This window comes from Periplaneta americana, chromosome 11 (genome assembly GCF_040183065.1).
Source record: "Periplaneta americana isolate PAMFEO1 chromosome 11, P.americana_PAMFEO1_priV1, whole genome shotgun sequence".
NCBI lineage: Eukaryota > Metazoa > Arthropoda > Insecta > Blattodea > Blattidae > Periplaneta > Periplaneta americana.
The window spans coordinates 68,892,757-68,908,347 of NC_091127.1; the positions used below are offsets into that span (position 1 = coordinate 68,892,757).

General features: G+C 35.6%; 1 protein-coding gene across 1 annotated transcript; it reads right to left on the reverse strand.

Moving 5' to 3' along the window:
- Positions 1-212: 212 nt before the first annotated feature.
- Positions 213-11,747, reverse strand: LOC138709085 (hemolymph lipopolysaccharide-binding protein-like). Its single transcript, XM_069839598.1, has 4 exons — positions 11,479-11,747; positions 11,293-11,410; positions 1,893-2,174; positions 213-443 (listed from the first exon to the last, which is right to left on the reverse strand). Exons 1-4 carry the CDS (start codon positions 11,623-11,625, stop codon positions 289-291), a joined length of 702 nt encoding a protein of 233 aa, XP_069695699.1. The 5' UTR covers positions 11,626-11,747; the 3' UTR covers positions 213-288.
- Positions 11,748-15,591: the final 3,844 nt, after the last annotated feature.

Genomic DNA, 15,591 nt, shown 5'->3' on the forward strand with positions numbered 1-15,591 from the left:
ATACTGAAGTCTTTGAACTACAGTATGTGGACTTCTTCATGGAATATGTACAGATTTCGGGTGTTGAAAGGAGAGTGGTACAGGTTGGCGTTCAGGTGTACGATACCACATTATGCTTTGTAAATTATAAATTTCATTAAAATCTCTTTTTCTGTAATATTTTATTTGATAGTAAGAACAAGAAATAATAGACATTCTTTAAGTACGATTTGTATAACATAAAAATTAAAAATGTTGACTTTAATGGAACTATTACATAGCTTCTATGTGTGATTTGTCTGAAGTTCTTCATAGCTCTATTTCGCAGAAGAATGGTTGCTTAGCAGTGCATGTTATGTCTGCCAATAGATTCTCTCTCCTAATGACGCATCCACAGTTATCACCCACTCCATGAGGTTCTCCAGGATTCCATTTGACATACCCAGCAGCAACAAGACTCTGGTCTGAAATGTTAAAAAGAATTATTTTATTAATTTAATCTAAGTGTCTGTAACTATTATGAGGAAAACATATATGTTTACATAAACCTAAAATATAAAATTAACAATTACGGACAACCATTTTTCATTCTTCACATTTGTTTGAAACCCACAAGAGAAGGTTTTTGTATTGTATTGTATTGTATTGTATTTACATTCCATGGCATTCGTACATCGCTTCACAGCTAGAAAATGGAAAAAAAATCTTAATAGTACTATAATGTCTTAATAAATTATAGTCACAGTCTAGTTGAAATACAGTATAAACATAATATTTTTACAATATATTCTACTAGTACAACACAAAGTTTTAGTATCAATACCTAATGCAACACAGAAATATTCATGAAGCGTTGTTGAATGTCATGAATTTACCTACAGAATAGAAGGCGTGAGAAATAAGGTACTTCTTTAATTTGGCCCTAAATAATCTTATGTTTTGAGTTTCATTTATATATCCATAGGGAGGCTATTAAAATTTTTTTTCTGCCATATAACACACTCCTTTTTGATAGCACGATAGACTTGCCGATGAAGTATGAAAGTACTGAATGTAGAGAAGGATGGAATTTTTGACTACATTAGATCTCTACTTGCCTACCATTGCGTATAAAACATAATTGAATCTGTTTTTTGAAAATTGAAAATATTCGTAAAAATATAACGAATATTTTTGTATGCAAAAGAATATTTGCAAAAGTTCAGCGTTATGAATAAAATAACATTTCTTAAATTCAAAGTTTAAATGTTATGAGTACAAGTACATAAAGAATTAAATTATTCATTTTTTAGATATTTAACAAGGAGACTTCAACTTTAGCAACGATTTAATGCATGTAAACATGCAGTGATGATATTCTATTCATTAGCCAGAAGAAAATATTTCTATTGAACATATTTTATCAATTAACATTTCATATGTGGTGATATTAATTTTATTATCCATTTTATATCTGTTGTAGCATAGAATTTTCTTCACTTGTTGCTGATTGAACACGTATAAATATTTACTTAGAGAAATGTATGTCAATTTTGAATGGTGTAGCTTTTAAAGAAAAAACATTGAAACAGACTATCTTAGCACAAATCTGACAAGTAAACGTGATGCCAAAAGATAGGATATACCTTTCAGTGTTTCCGGAATAGAATTATTTTAACGTAAATATTTAAAGTCTAAGTAGGAAATAACTCCGGATGTTATGTTCTCTTTAATACAAAATCAATTAGTTTCATAACTATCTTGGTCAGAGGAAGAATAAGTAACATTTAAATAAAAATGTTCCAGACTCTTACTCAAGTTGTATGTTGAAATAAAAAAAATTTTCTACTCTACAGTATTATTTCTTTTAGGATGATTACAAAGAGTGATTCCAGAGTTACAATGTAACGAAGGTAAAGTTTTGCATTACTTACTAAAGATTGTGAGATATTCTCCTTCCTTGTATAAATCATGGAAACCAGCGTGAGCCCAATTATTTGGTGAGCCATCAAGAATCTTAGGATTCATATCCCAAAATGGTCTTAAAGCTTTGGCCTCAGCTTCAGAGTTGATGATAGCGAGATGGGCTCCTTCTTGCTCACAAGCCTTGAGGGCTTCGTGCCAGGTCTTCACATCCGTGTGCAGCTTGTAGTATCCCAATCCAGGAACCAAGTCGTATCCCAATCCGCGTGGTGGTTTGAATGTGAAAGACGGTGCTGAAATTAATGAAAATGATCTTCTAGATTTCGAAACATGTTTACAAATGTAGGTTGTTGCAGTGGCGAAAAACTCTACGATTTTTCCTCGCAATTTCAGGATTGAATCGGTCGGAGCTAAAAGGAACTAAGTCAAAATATGCAGTTTTGGGTTATGCAACAGTTTGTACAAAGGATGTCATGCGCTTCGAACGGTGGAAGAAGGAACTAAGACTTTTAAATATTCTTTTGTCTTCTATAACATAAAAATATAATAATTGTGTTATTAGTGGAATGTTTTTTGCATCTCCTGAAAAGTTGTGAAAAGTGACTTAGTTTCTTTTAGCTCCGACTGATTCAATTGTTGTCGGCGTGTTCTGTCGAAAAATTTATTCCTTCAACATACCCCATACTTAAGCATCGGGTGGTATAAGGTCAGGTGATGGATGCGATGGATGCGGAAAATTTGTTTCACGGGAAATTATGTGTTCACCAAAATGTTGCCGTTGATAATTGAGTGACTTTCTGGCAGTTTGCAAGGTTACTACATCTTGCTGGAACCATTAATTATGATGTGCGATGTTTTGTGCACCACAAAGTCTTTGCAGATCCCTCAGAATTTGTGTGACAATAAGGTTTCTATTCCGATTCTAGTTAAAAGACAGAGGATGTCCACCATCGTCTTCCACAAAATACAGCCCAAGTACACCTTCAGCACATATGGCAAACCAAATTATTGTTACAGGTTCAGAATGAAGGGGTGTCTGAATAATACAAGTATCTCACCGTTCATAACAAATGAAGAGAGTTGTCTGTTTATTAATATATCCATCGAGATGGATGTGACATTCGTTACTAAACCATATTTTAGACAATAATGTGGGATTCTCATTTATCATAGCTGACACTGAACCACAGTACACAATTCTGGCACGAAGATCAATATCACCCAAACGCTGTCCAATCTGCATTCGATATGCATATCCACCAAGTTCTTTGAACATTCGACGTAGGACATTTTATTGATATCAATTTTCAAAGCTGTTCGCCAAAGACGTTTATCGGAGATTGTAACACCTGGGTCAGAAGCCTGCCATGATTTTCATTATTTGTGAAAGTAACATGCTGACCTGTGCAGTCTTTTCTTTGAGTGAGGACGTTTCCTATACGGCTAAACGTATGAACAACGTGTAATGAATCCGTGTTACTTCGCGGAGTTCTGCGAAACTTATCAAGAAACTCATACGATACTTGTTTCAAAGTACAGTAGGGTCATTTTCGCGTCTTAGCCCGTATGACCGGAAATAATACTCTACAATAAACACTTCTTTCAGTTATAAGAACCAGTTTAGCAAATCTTTACGATATTATATTATCAACAATACAACAATGAATTTAGATAAACAAACTTCTCCATGGATATGATACGTACACAAGCAGTATTAGCGTGAGAAGTTCAGTGCAGTTTGTTTTGGCGCATACTGTACATTTGCTGTCAGACCTACGCAGATAATAATCAAGCAGAGTCCGCTGAACGAAAATAATCCTGAAATTCATTTAAATGTAGTGTCCAAATTTCACGAGAGGATCCCTGCGAGGAGAGTACGGTCCTTGCGGGGTAAGAGGAGAGAGTAAGCCAGTAACTCGGCGTTCTTGAAGGAGCAGGTGGATGAAGGTGATGTCATTGGCCGACTGGGACAAACAAGACTCAGTCAATGGCCGGCCGGTTCCATGTCGGGGATAGGTTATAAGAGTGGGGGAAAAAATTGCATTCCTTGCTCGGATCTTCGTGAAATGCTGGTAATACAATGCTTTAGAACAGACGTCTTCAAAACCGTACTCGCGAGTAAGCCCCTGAACGGAACCGAAGCCAGTACGTAATAAGCGCGCACCGCCACACCCATCCTCACCTGTACTGAACTCAAAGTTTATGCGCAAACGAAGAGCAGTGGCGAACTGCCATTATCATTATGTTGGTCGGAGTGTTCCACCGTTTCACAATGTCTTCTAATCATGGACGTAGTACATTCAAGGTTGAATAGGAAGAGACATTTTTTGTATTAGTGGGGAGAATGTGAAATGCTTAATTTGTTCGAAAATTCTTAAGGGTGTGTTAGAATCAACATGCAACGACACTAATCGACTCTTCACAAAGAATATCATACAATTATAGGTTGGACATGTGAAAATAATTATTTTGGAGCTATCTGTATAACTGTTGGTTATACATAATAATCAGTATATTACAATACGTTTACACGCAGTTCCGCATGACAAACATATAGTTTTTCGTTTAATTTTAGGTGAAATGCGTAGGCCTACAAATATTTTGATAAATATAAAACAAGAAAATACAAACAAAAATCACACACGTGTCCTCAGTATTAAACAAAAAAAGCTTCTCGCTAGCAATGTTCTAGCTTGGAATATTGGAAAATCAATGAAGCCCTTTACAGAAGCATCATTTGTAAAATCGTGCATACAGGACTTACTAAAATAGTGTGTCCAGAAAAAAGTCAAAGTTTAAGAAAATTAAATTGTTTCCAATTACAGTTCAGAGAAGGGATTTCAAAATTGTAAATGCAATTAAATCTGAAGTCGAAACCACAATTAACCAGTTTGTAGCTTATTCACTTGCATTGGATGAAAGCACAGATAGAAATGACAAAGCTCACCTAGCCAATTTCATCCGAGGAGTTAATGAACATTTTACTGTGTCTGAATGTCTTATAGATGTAATTACAAAGTACAACTGGAGAAGATCTATTCCAGCACTGAAAGGCACCATAGAACAGAAGAGGCTTGTGTCAATAGCAACAGACGGGAATCGAGCTTCATAGTATGTCAAAATAATATACAAACGTATGATATTTCTTATTCTTTTGATGTTATTATTTGTAAACATAAGCAGACCGTTGCCGCGATCCCCCACTGATCGCTTCCATTTGTTGAGGTACGAATCTCTTCCCCTTTCTCTAGCCTTACAACACACTGTGTTCGGCGGGAAGCATCGAGAGCACGAATGACGATACGCTTTTTGGAGACCTCTGCTTTAGAATATGTATTATATATCTTTCTCGTGTTAAACTTTACACTACCTCGTTAATATGTCTCAGCCTGTTATGGGCCATCTTCAGAACTGATTGTTGCTGGTCTTGGCGCCTTTTGTTTGTTTTCTGTGGGGGTGTTTTTATAGTGTAATGTGAAGTTAGAACACACACACTCTTTGACTCTACATTACATTACACTACACAAACAAAAGTTGCCAAGACCAGCACCAACCAGTTTTGAAGATGGCCCATAACAGGCTGAAAAATGTGTAAACAGGTACTGTAAAATTTAACACGATAGACATATAATACATATTCCGAAGTTATATAGTGCTAAAAGTTGTGTAATCAAGATGTACAATGCTTTATCTGTGAAATAGACAGTAGCCGTTGATGAAATCGCCCAATCATTTCAATTCTATGCGAAAGCAAAAACGTTGAATGTGCACAAAGTTAACACTACAAAAATAATTCATATAAGAAGAAGACGAATTCATATAAGCGTTGATTTAGTACTTCTTCATATAGTAAGTGAATATCAGAAAGTTCGTGAATAGAATAATTATCTGACAACCGATTATTTATCTGTTTTTTATTTGGAAGTGCCTTATCCTTGTTACCAGATAACATTTAATATTATGGGTCCAATTGGCTATTGGTTCATGCCTCGTGATCTTGCTCAATTTAGTTTATGATACTTGTACTAACATGCATGAACTGTAGAAGATAAATTATCGAAATATTTTCTTTTCTTGACAAATAATTACTACAGAAAAACATATGATTCATCTTGTTTGTCCAACTGACTGTGGTGAATATACCCAAAAATTTTCGTAGGTTTTCTTCTAACACTCTTCGTGTATTATTAGAATAAAATGGAAGTAATACATCTTATAAACACCATGATTTCATTGTATTACCACAGTCTAGTATATAGTCACGAAGCTTGAGTTGATGAAGGTAATAGGAACAATAGACTATGCCGGTACTGTTTGAGATTGTATGTGATGAGGCGATAGTAGCGATCCTAGTTGTTAGCAACTATCTATGGATGCATATTCCCTACGTATTGAGCTTCTTGACTATATGTACTAGACTGTGGCATTACTTCCATTTTCATCACTATTGTCAGCTGTATTTTTTAAATTTCTGTTGTAGAAAATGCATTATTATCACTAGGCTTCGTATTCCAGCTACCTAAAGGCTGACGTTTAAGACACATTGGGTATAAAGTACGCCGAACACAGGTAACGCAACGGATAAGGATATAAACAAACATATCGTCGCTGCGTGGAGTACAGTCAACTCCCGACATTCTGAAGCTATACTAGTAAACACATACTTCAGCCGTAATATTCATTTTCGTCGTTATCTTTGCAGTGCATATGTATTCGTAAGTTACGGAACTTGAACACATGTGAATGTCACTTAAAATGATTTTATGTTACAAGAAATTCTTTCAATAGCACATGACGTTATTGGTGCATGACGTAGTACAAGTTATTCTTATTTTCTAATATTTTTTCGTGTTTCGTTAGGATATCGGATATCGCTCATCACTGAAAACCCACTAATTTTCTATGTACTTTTCTTGAAATCCCTAAAATGTAGATTATTTAATTTCTTAATTGGGATGTTGGCACTGAACATCATGGTAGGCTACACAAATCCATGCTAAACGTCGAGTTAATATCTTCATAATTTTAAGATTTTGATGGTACTGTTTCTTTTGGATTACTTTTAACACAATTTTTGTGCCTCTTGGTATTGAGGTGTCTTGCAGTGCACTCTTTTTGTCGCTTTTACGTTTATTTTACACAATTTATATTTAATGTTGTCTATATTGACAGTCACAATATTAGTTCAAATATCCTCAACTATGCTCTGCAATATTACACGCTTGAGCGTCTTACCTAAGAGATTTTACCTCTGCAATGAACTTTCAATCAGCCACAAAGATGTAGTTATTTAAATAATACGACTAGTAAGAGTATTGATCGATAAGACTACTCACTATGACTGCGTCCCGGTTTTGACTTTGTAGGAAGAGAGCAGAAGATACGTTAACTATTTTGTATATGAACGTACCTGTACCTACACTGTGACGCCACATATACTTCGAATGAGGTAACTTCATTCTAGTTTATTGGTAGCCTGAATACGAAGCCTAATTTAATTTAATTTAATTTCTTCCTGTAACCACTACAGGTTGCCATAGACAAAGAATACCATGATACAATAGAGTAAAAGCCTTGAGGCTTAGTGATAAATTGTTGTTAGAGTGAAAAATAAACAATTTGAATTATATTGAAACACATGATGTTAAACGAAGTAACGTCAAGGAGATGCGAATTAGTCATAGTCCATATGTATGATGCCTGAAAATAGCTATTGAGCCTTTGAGTGCTGCAATTGTTAGATCTCTTAAAATATCTTTATGCAGGCCAAAAGATTTACAGAAGTCGACTAGGAACTGGGGTATGGTCCCACGGGCTCCTATCATTAGTCCCGTAATGACGATGGATTCCAGATGGTATTTGTCCTTATAAAAACTGATGGAAGGTTCATATATATTCCTTTTTTCCTCGTGTACTTCTTCTGGCTGATGTTCGTGCGATTCGAATCTCACAGTAGGGTCTATGATGTAACCTTCAAGAGAGGGAGGTTTAAATGCAATGATGTCAATTCTTCGATTACTGCCCTCACTGGATATGCCGTGTACTTCTTAATATACTGAATAACCTTTGTTCCTTAAGGCAGTTGCTATTGTAGATCTTACTGTATGATGCCGCGTATTTCGTAGAAGTTCACTGTGTGGATAGGCCCCCAGGACATGGGCAAGGGTTTCAACCTCCCTGTCGGAACGTCGACAGAGGTTACTGCCCGAAGACCTGCCAGGTACACTACGCACAGCTGACACGTTCGCATTCATCTTGATTGCTTCCCTCCACTCACTACAGGAAAGACCCTTGTGATTCCAGATGCACTTATTGGCCGGGGTATATTGTTGGTATAATAGCACGCCTTTGCCTTTATGTTTTTTCTGGCTCCAGTTCTCAAACGCTTTTTCTTGTAATACTTGCCGTACCTTTCGCGTATCTACAGTGCCGTACTTGTCCAAAATATTTGCTGATTCGGTGATATTGAGTGCTGTGAGACTGGATGCAATTTCTTGGGATAATTTCCTTGTAGCATGTAGGAAGGATTTATTCGATTCAAGCAATATCTTACATGCGTATATATTTTGTAAGTATAATTCCCATGCTGAACAGAATAAACCTTCTCCCTTGAATGTTGTGTCTGTATACAACATATTTGTAGGAAGGTCATTAGGCAGTAGCAGTATTTCTTTCAGCACACCCCTTATCATAATATCTGCATCCACTATGAATTTATTAGAAAATTTTTTTGGAGGCACTGTCTGAAATGGATATATTAGACTAGGACAGATTGAGGTGTTAATGATGTTGTATTTTTGATCCGCTTGTAAGTGTGGTGAAGAAATAAGCAATTCTACATTTGTTCTTAGTTTAGACAATGTTGAAAGAGGATCAAAATTAATCTCGTCATAAAAATTGACTCCTAGATAGCGAATGAAGTCACCTCTTTGCAAACCAGCTATTTCATTTCCAGACGAGATGTGGAAATTTTCTTCAAACAGCTGACCCTTTTTAATACACATGCCTTTACACTTGTTAATGTTAATATCTAGTCCGATTTCATGGAATTGTTGAACTGTATGATTGAATAGTGTTAGAGCGGATTTTTTGTCTTTACCAATGATAACAATATCATCTGCGAAGTCCATTGCAGTTAATTGATCTTCAGATGGACTTAACTTAAATCCATACTGAGTAGTCATGCCGTGTTCACTAAGTTCGTTCAAAATATGGTCAATGCATAGATTGAAAAGAGTAGGTGACAAAGGGGAACCTTGTAACACACCTCTGACTGTGGTGATGGGTTTTGTTTTACCATTGTTAGATTGAATCGTTGTAATATTGCCTGTCTGTAAGCTGAAGACCAGATTTGTGAGTTTAGTTGGAATTGGTAATGCATTTAAGGTATTTCTTAAGTGGTTATGACCTATGTTATCAAAAGCTTTCCGTATATCAATGAAAATAACAGCCAGATCTTTTGCATTGTTTTGGCTTCACGTAGCAGAGAATCTAGAATTGCAGTGTTGATGTGAGTACCAGAGGAGTTGGTGAAACCTCTTTAGTTGGGGTTAAAACTCACGAATTCGCGGATACGTCTGTCAAGTACACGTTCAATTACTCTTCTGATTACTGAACATATTGTGATAGGCCTCCAGTTTGTTAAATTCATTGTATCACCACCTTTATGGATTAATATAGTTCGGGCTTGTTTAAACTTGGAGGGTACGAAGCCAGTTTTTAACATTCGTGTAGCGATAGAAGCTATTATTTCTGTTGCTGTTTTATTTTTAATTACTCTCACAATAATGTGATCAGGGCCAGGTGATGTATCTACTGCTATACTCCTTAGGGCTGTCTCAATTTCCCCAGTACTTATTGTTTCCATGAACATGTCGTCCATTTGAATTCGTTCATCTACATTTAGGGTGGAAGAATATTCAGTGCGAACCATATGATTAGGCTGTCCTTGTGTATCAGAAAAGTATTTAAATATAACTTCAGTTGAAACATCACAACTTTCGGCTTTAGAACGTAGGACAGACCTCACTGCTTTCCTCCGTTGGTTGTAATAGAGGTATTGTGTAAGTTGAAACTTATATTTTTCTCTACGTTTCAGTCGATCTCTTTTAGTTGCACGTTCCGGATTTGCAGTTTGTTTATATTTCTTCTGGTTATCTGTGTTACTTTTGTTTTTCCGATATTGATAGTACTTCCGAGCTGGATGTTTTGGACCTGGAAGTAAATCGATCGCTGTAGCTAAGAATTCAGTCCACTGGTTGACATTAAGATTGTAGTCTTCATCATTAACATCTAGAATAAATCTATCTCGCCATTGTGTCATTTTCTGGTTAAATTCTGTGCACACAGTGCGATTTCCAATATTGGTATATTGAGGGGATGATGGGTTACAATCCGTATCCTCAGATATCCCAGAACTATGGTTTTGTTTTCCATGATGTGAGAGTAAAGTCTGACGGTGTATTCCATGGTGGACTTTGCTGATATGAATTTTCACCCCGTGTTTACTTGAATAGAAACAGCCACAGTGTGGACACTGAGATGGATTAGAGGCTTTACTCTCCTCTATACTTTGAGAGTTATGGGAAGTCTCGCTTTCTCCCGAAGTCTTTCTTTGTTGATCAATATCATTCGTAATACAATCAATGTTGTTAACAGAGTTCTGAGATGACGAATTATGACTTCTAGCTATATGTATGTGAATACCTCTTTTTGTAAAATTTTTGTTACAAATGGTACACTTTATTATGTCTGAAGAATTAACAAAAGATGTGGATGTAGATGGATTAACGTCAATTCCATTCATGACAACATTATAATACTGGTTGCCAATGTAAACAGTTCCTTCATGTAGTTATCAATATTCTATATTGGAGAAATAAATATATAAAACTTACATTCAAGTGCCACTAACATCATCACATGTTCCCATCAACTTATACTTCACGTCCAAAAATCATAACTAAATAAATTAACTGTTGAAAACTATGAAATCACAAGAAAATAACGAACTAGATATAGGCCTTTGTATTTCTCGTCATGGCCTACCAATAGCAATCATTATTATATACATTATATATAAATGCAGCCGTTTACAAATAAAATGAACTACATAAATAATAAAAATATCACGTCCTTCATTTAAAAATAAAATGCCGGTATAAACCTCTGTATTTTAAATAACACTATTAAACTAATGCTTATAATAGTCATGTATGTTATGACATATTTTTCCCAGACGTTTTCAGTGTAATTTATGTTTGACACTTTACAAAACGGAGCACACTATATTAATCACTTAGCATGTAAACATGTAAATTGTTCAATATCAGAGAGAAAAATAATAATTGTGTCTACTTTAGGACATTAGTACTATTGCCTTTTTATGTGAAATATTTTTAAATTGCTCACCTGCAACAGTAGCCACTACCATGATTGAATCTTGTCCCTCACATTTGGCTATGGTGTGGTCGATGTCCACCTCCCAGGGTCCATAGTCATTGCTTCCAGCTCCATGACCCAATTTCACCTATAAAAAATGTCTTGAAAATATCGCTCTGGTATGATGATTGTCATTATTTCAAGTATGTTTCTTACCTGTGCGATCCAATGACTCGTGGAGTTCCGACGACTTGAGAGAGAGAACTTGAGAGACTTGGAATCAGAAGAGACGCATTCCATTGTAAATGAGTCTCCAGTGTAGCAGAAGAGTAACAGAAAGACTTTCAGTAGATAGCGATACATATTGTGATCCAGATGGTTCCACTCAAGACTTTGATCAGGTAAAGTAACAGTCCAGTTTATATAGGAACTATAACAGCTGACGTAACAGGATCATCCTGATAATCCTATTTATATCAGATTGCATATTCTTAGAATAAGAAGGAAGAACTTATTTCTATGAATCAGATGTTGTATTCATACACTCTGTCAGGCCGTGATAGATTGAAATGTTAATTATCACGGGAATAGGAGTATATTTGCTGTGGTCGTGTCAGATAATCAGTTCCCTATTAAGAGAGAAGTTTTATATGATATTCTTATTGAATTTGGCATTCCCAAGATACTAGTTAGATTAATTAAAATGTGTCTCAGTGAAACGTACAGCAAAGTCTGTATAGGTCAGTTTCTGTCAGATCCGTTTCTAATTCACTGTGGGATAAAGCAAGGAGATGCACTATCACCTTTACTTTTTAACCTTGTTCTAGATTACGGCATTAGGAAAGTTCAGGATAACAGAGAGGGTTTGGAATTGAACGGGTTACATCAGCTGCTTGTCTGTGCTGTTGACGTGAATGTGTTAGGGGAAAATCCACACACGATTAGGGAAAATACGGGAATTTTACTTGAAGCAAGTAAATAAATAGGTTTAGAAGTAAATCCCGAAAAAACAAACTATATGATTATGTCTCGTGACGAGAATATTGTACGAAATGGAAATATAAAAATTGGAAATTTATCCTTTGAAGAGATGGAAAAATTCAAATAATTGGGAGCAACAGTGACAAATATAAATGATACTCGGGAGGAAATTAAACACTGATTAAATATGGGAAATTCTGTTATTATTCGGTTGAGAAGTATTTATCATGCAGTCTGCTGTCAAAAAATTTGAAAGTTAGAATTTATAAAACAGTTATATTACCGGTTGTTCTGTATGGTTGTGAAACTTGGACTCTCACTTTGAGGGAGAAACAGAGGTTAAGGGTATTTGAGAATAAGGTGCTTAGGAAAATATTTGGCGCTAAGAGGGATGAAGTTACAGGAGAATGGAGGAAGTTACACAACAAAGAACTGCACGCATTGTATTCTTCACCTGACATAATAAGGAACATTAAATACAGACGTTTGAGATGGGCAGAGCATGTAGCACGTATGGGGGAATCCAGAAATGCATATAGAGTGTTAATTGGGAGGCCAGAGAGGAAAAGACCTTTTGAGAGGCCGAGACGTAGATGGGAAAATAATATTAAAATGGGTTTGAGGGAGGTGGGATATAATGGTAGAGACTGGATTAATCTTGCTCAGGATAGGGACCAATGGCGGGCTTATGTGAGGGCGGCAATGAACCTCCGAGTTCCTTAAAAGCCATTTGTAATAAGTAAGTATGTAAGTATAGGAGTAAATTACTATAATAGCCTTCGGAGGAAAAAAGTCATGTAAAGAATAATAATTAATTTGATATGGAAAAAGACCAACGCAGTGGAGTAACGGTTAGCACGTCTGACTGTGAAACCTACGGGCCCGGGCTCAAATCCTGTTTGGGACAAGTTATCTGGTTGAAGTTTTTCCGGAGTTTTCCCTCAACTCACTACAAGCAAATGCTGGGTAACTTTGGCGCTGGACCTGGACTCATCCCTCTAGCATTAACACCTTCATCTTATTCAAATGCTAGAAAACCATATCAGATGATAATACGTCGTAAAGTAACCAATTAAACATATATATAATATAATCATAGATTAACTTTTAGAACTTTACTGAGGGGATATAATAGGTCATATACTACGGGACATCTACCGAGAGGACATTTCTTTTGCTAAGAATGAGTAATTTTGTGAATGTTAGTTGGATTCTACTATTCAAAATATATCGCTGTGGTATTAATGTATGTACATTGGTGGCCAGTAGCCTGTAGCCAGTACAATCTTACAAATGAAGGGGTGAAAATGAGATGGTTTAAAGCCACACGTTTAACAAAAATGGTTTTAGTTGCGAGTTCATTTCTTACATGTATAGGTAAGCTGCTATTAAAATATTATAAAAAAATTACTCTATAATTATGTTAAGTATACGCGGAAGAAATTATGATACCGCATCTAATAGCATTGGACTCTAAACCTTGAAACACACTGTCCTCTATAAAATTTTGTCTGTGTGACTTAGAACGGCATCATTCTCACCCCCTTCAAATGATAGAATTGTTACAAATCTATTGTTTTAATTTTTCTCGTGCTATTGGCATTGCAATATGTTTGCATGAGAAAAACTTTGCTTAGATATAAGGTAATGTAATGTATAAAATAAAACATTGATTTTGGGTTGTGACTTGGAACAGAGGTTTTTCCCGACTACGTACCTAATCAACATTCATTTTATAGGTAACATTTCAGACAGCACTAACGGTTTCTAATGTAGTTACTGAAATATAATTTTATACTTGGAAGAATTTGAAATTCGTTTAAATGAAGTATTGTAACAATTACCTTCTCTCAGTCTGTGAACGCAGAATGAAAGTTACAAGCGTGGTATGAGAAAAGAATCTTAAAGAAATATCTTAAGTGTTAAATACTTTGAAATATTACAGGAGTTAGTGGTACTCATTTCTGTATTAAAAATTAAATAAGTAAATGTAGGGTCTATATAAGAAATAACTATAAAAATTAATTCGTGACTAATATAGCATTCAGAAGATACAAAGTAATCACTAGGCTTCGTATTCCAGCTACCAATAGACTGGAATGAAGTTGCCTGATTCGAAGTATATGTGGCGTCACAGTGTAGGTACAGGTACGTTCATATACAAAATAGTTACGCATTCTCTGCCCTCTTCCTCTAGAAAGTCAAAACCGAGACGCAGTCGTAGTGAGTAGTCCTATCGATCACTGCTCTTACTAGCCGTATTATTTAAATAACTCCATCTTAGTGGATGATTGAAAGTTCATTGCAGAGATTAAATCTCTTAGGTAAGACGCTTAAGCGTGTAATATTGCAGGGCATAGTTGAGGATATTTGAACTAATATTGTGACTGTCAATATAGACAACAGTAAATATAAACTCTGTAAAATAAACGTAAAAGTGACAAAAACAGTGCACTGGAAAACACTGCAATATCAAAAGGCACACAAAGTGTGTTGAACGTAATCCAAAAGAAACAGTACGGTATCATCAAAATCTGAAAATTATGAAGATATTAAATCTAGCGACGTTTAGCATGGATTTGTGTAGCCTACCATGACGTTCAGTGCCAACATTCCAATTAATAAATTAAATAATCTACATTTTATGGAAATTCTAGATAAGTACATATAAAATTAGTGAGTTTTCAGTGATGAGTGACATCCAATTTCCTAATGAAACACGAAAAAATATTAGACAATAAGAATAATTTGCACTACATCATGCACCTATAACGTCATGTCCTATTGAAGTCTTGTAACATAAAATCATTAGAAGTGACATTCGCATGTGTTCAAGTTCCGTAATTTACGAATGCACGTTATTTTTCACCGCAAAGATCACGACGAAAATGAATATCACGGCTCAAGGATGTGTTTGCTAGTATAGCTTCAGAATGTCGGGAGTTGACTGTATTCCACGAACACGCAGCGACGACCTGTTTGTTTATATCCTTATTCCTTGCATTACCTGTGTTCGGCGTACTATATACCCAATGTGTCTTAAACTTCAGTCTTTAGATAGCTGGAATACGAAGCCTAGTAATCACACGTGTAATTTAATCATTCTTACGTATTCCTATTCCTGGTATTACTGGAAATGTGGGATAAATTTCTTTCATATTGGTAGTAGATATCGAGCTAAATAAACTTACGAAATATACCAACAATAAAAATAGGGTACTATGAAGTCAGTCTATGTGACTTTTTTAGGACTCTGAAAAATCTGTTTCAGAGAAGAGTGATCTTCTAGCGTCGCAAATATTTCCTAAGGAGTTCTCGCTCCACTGTTTGATGCCCGTCCATCCTGTT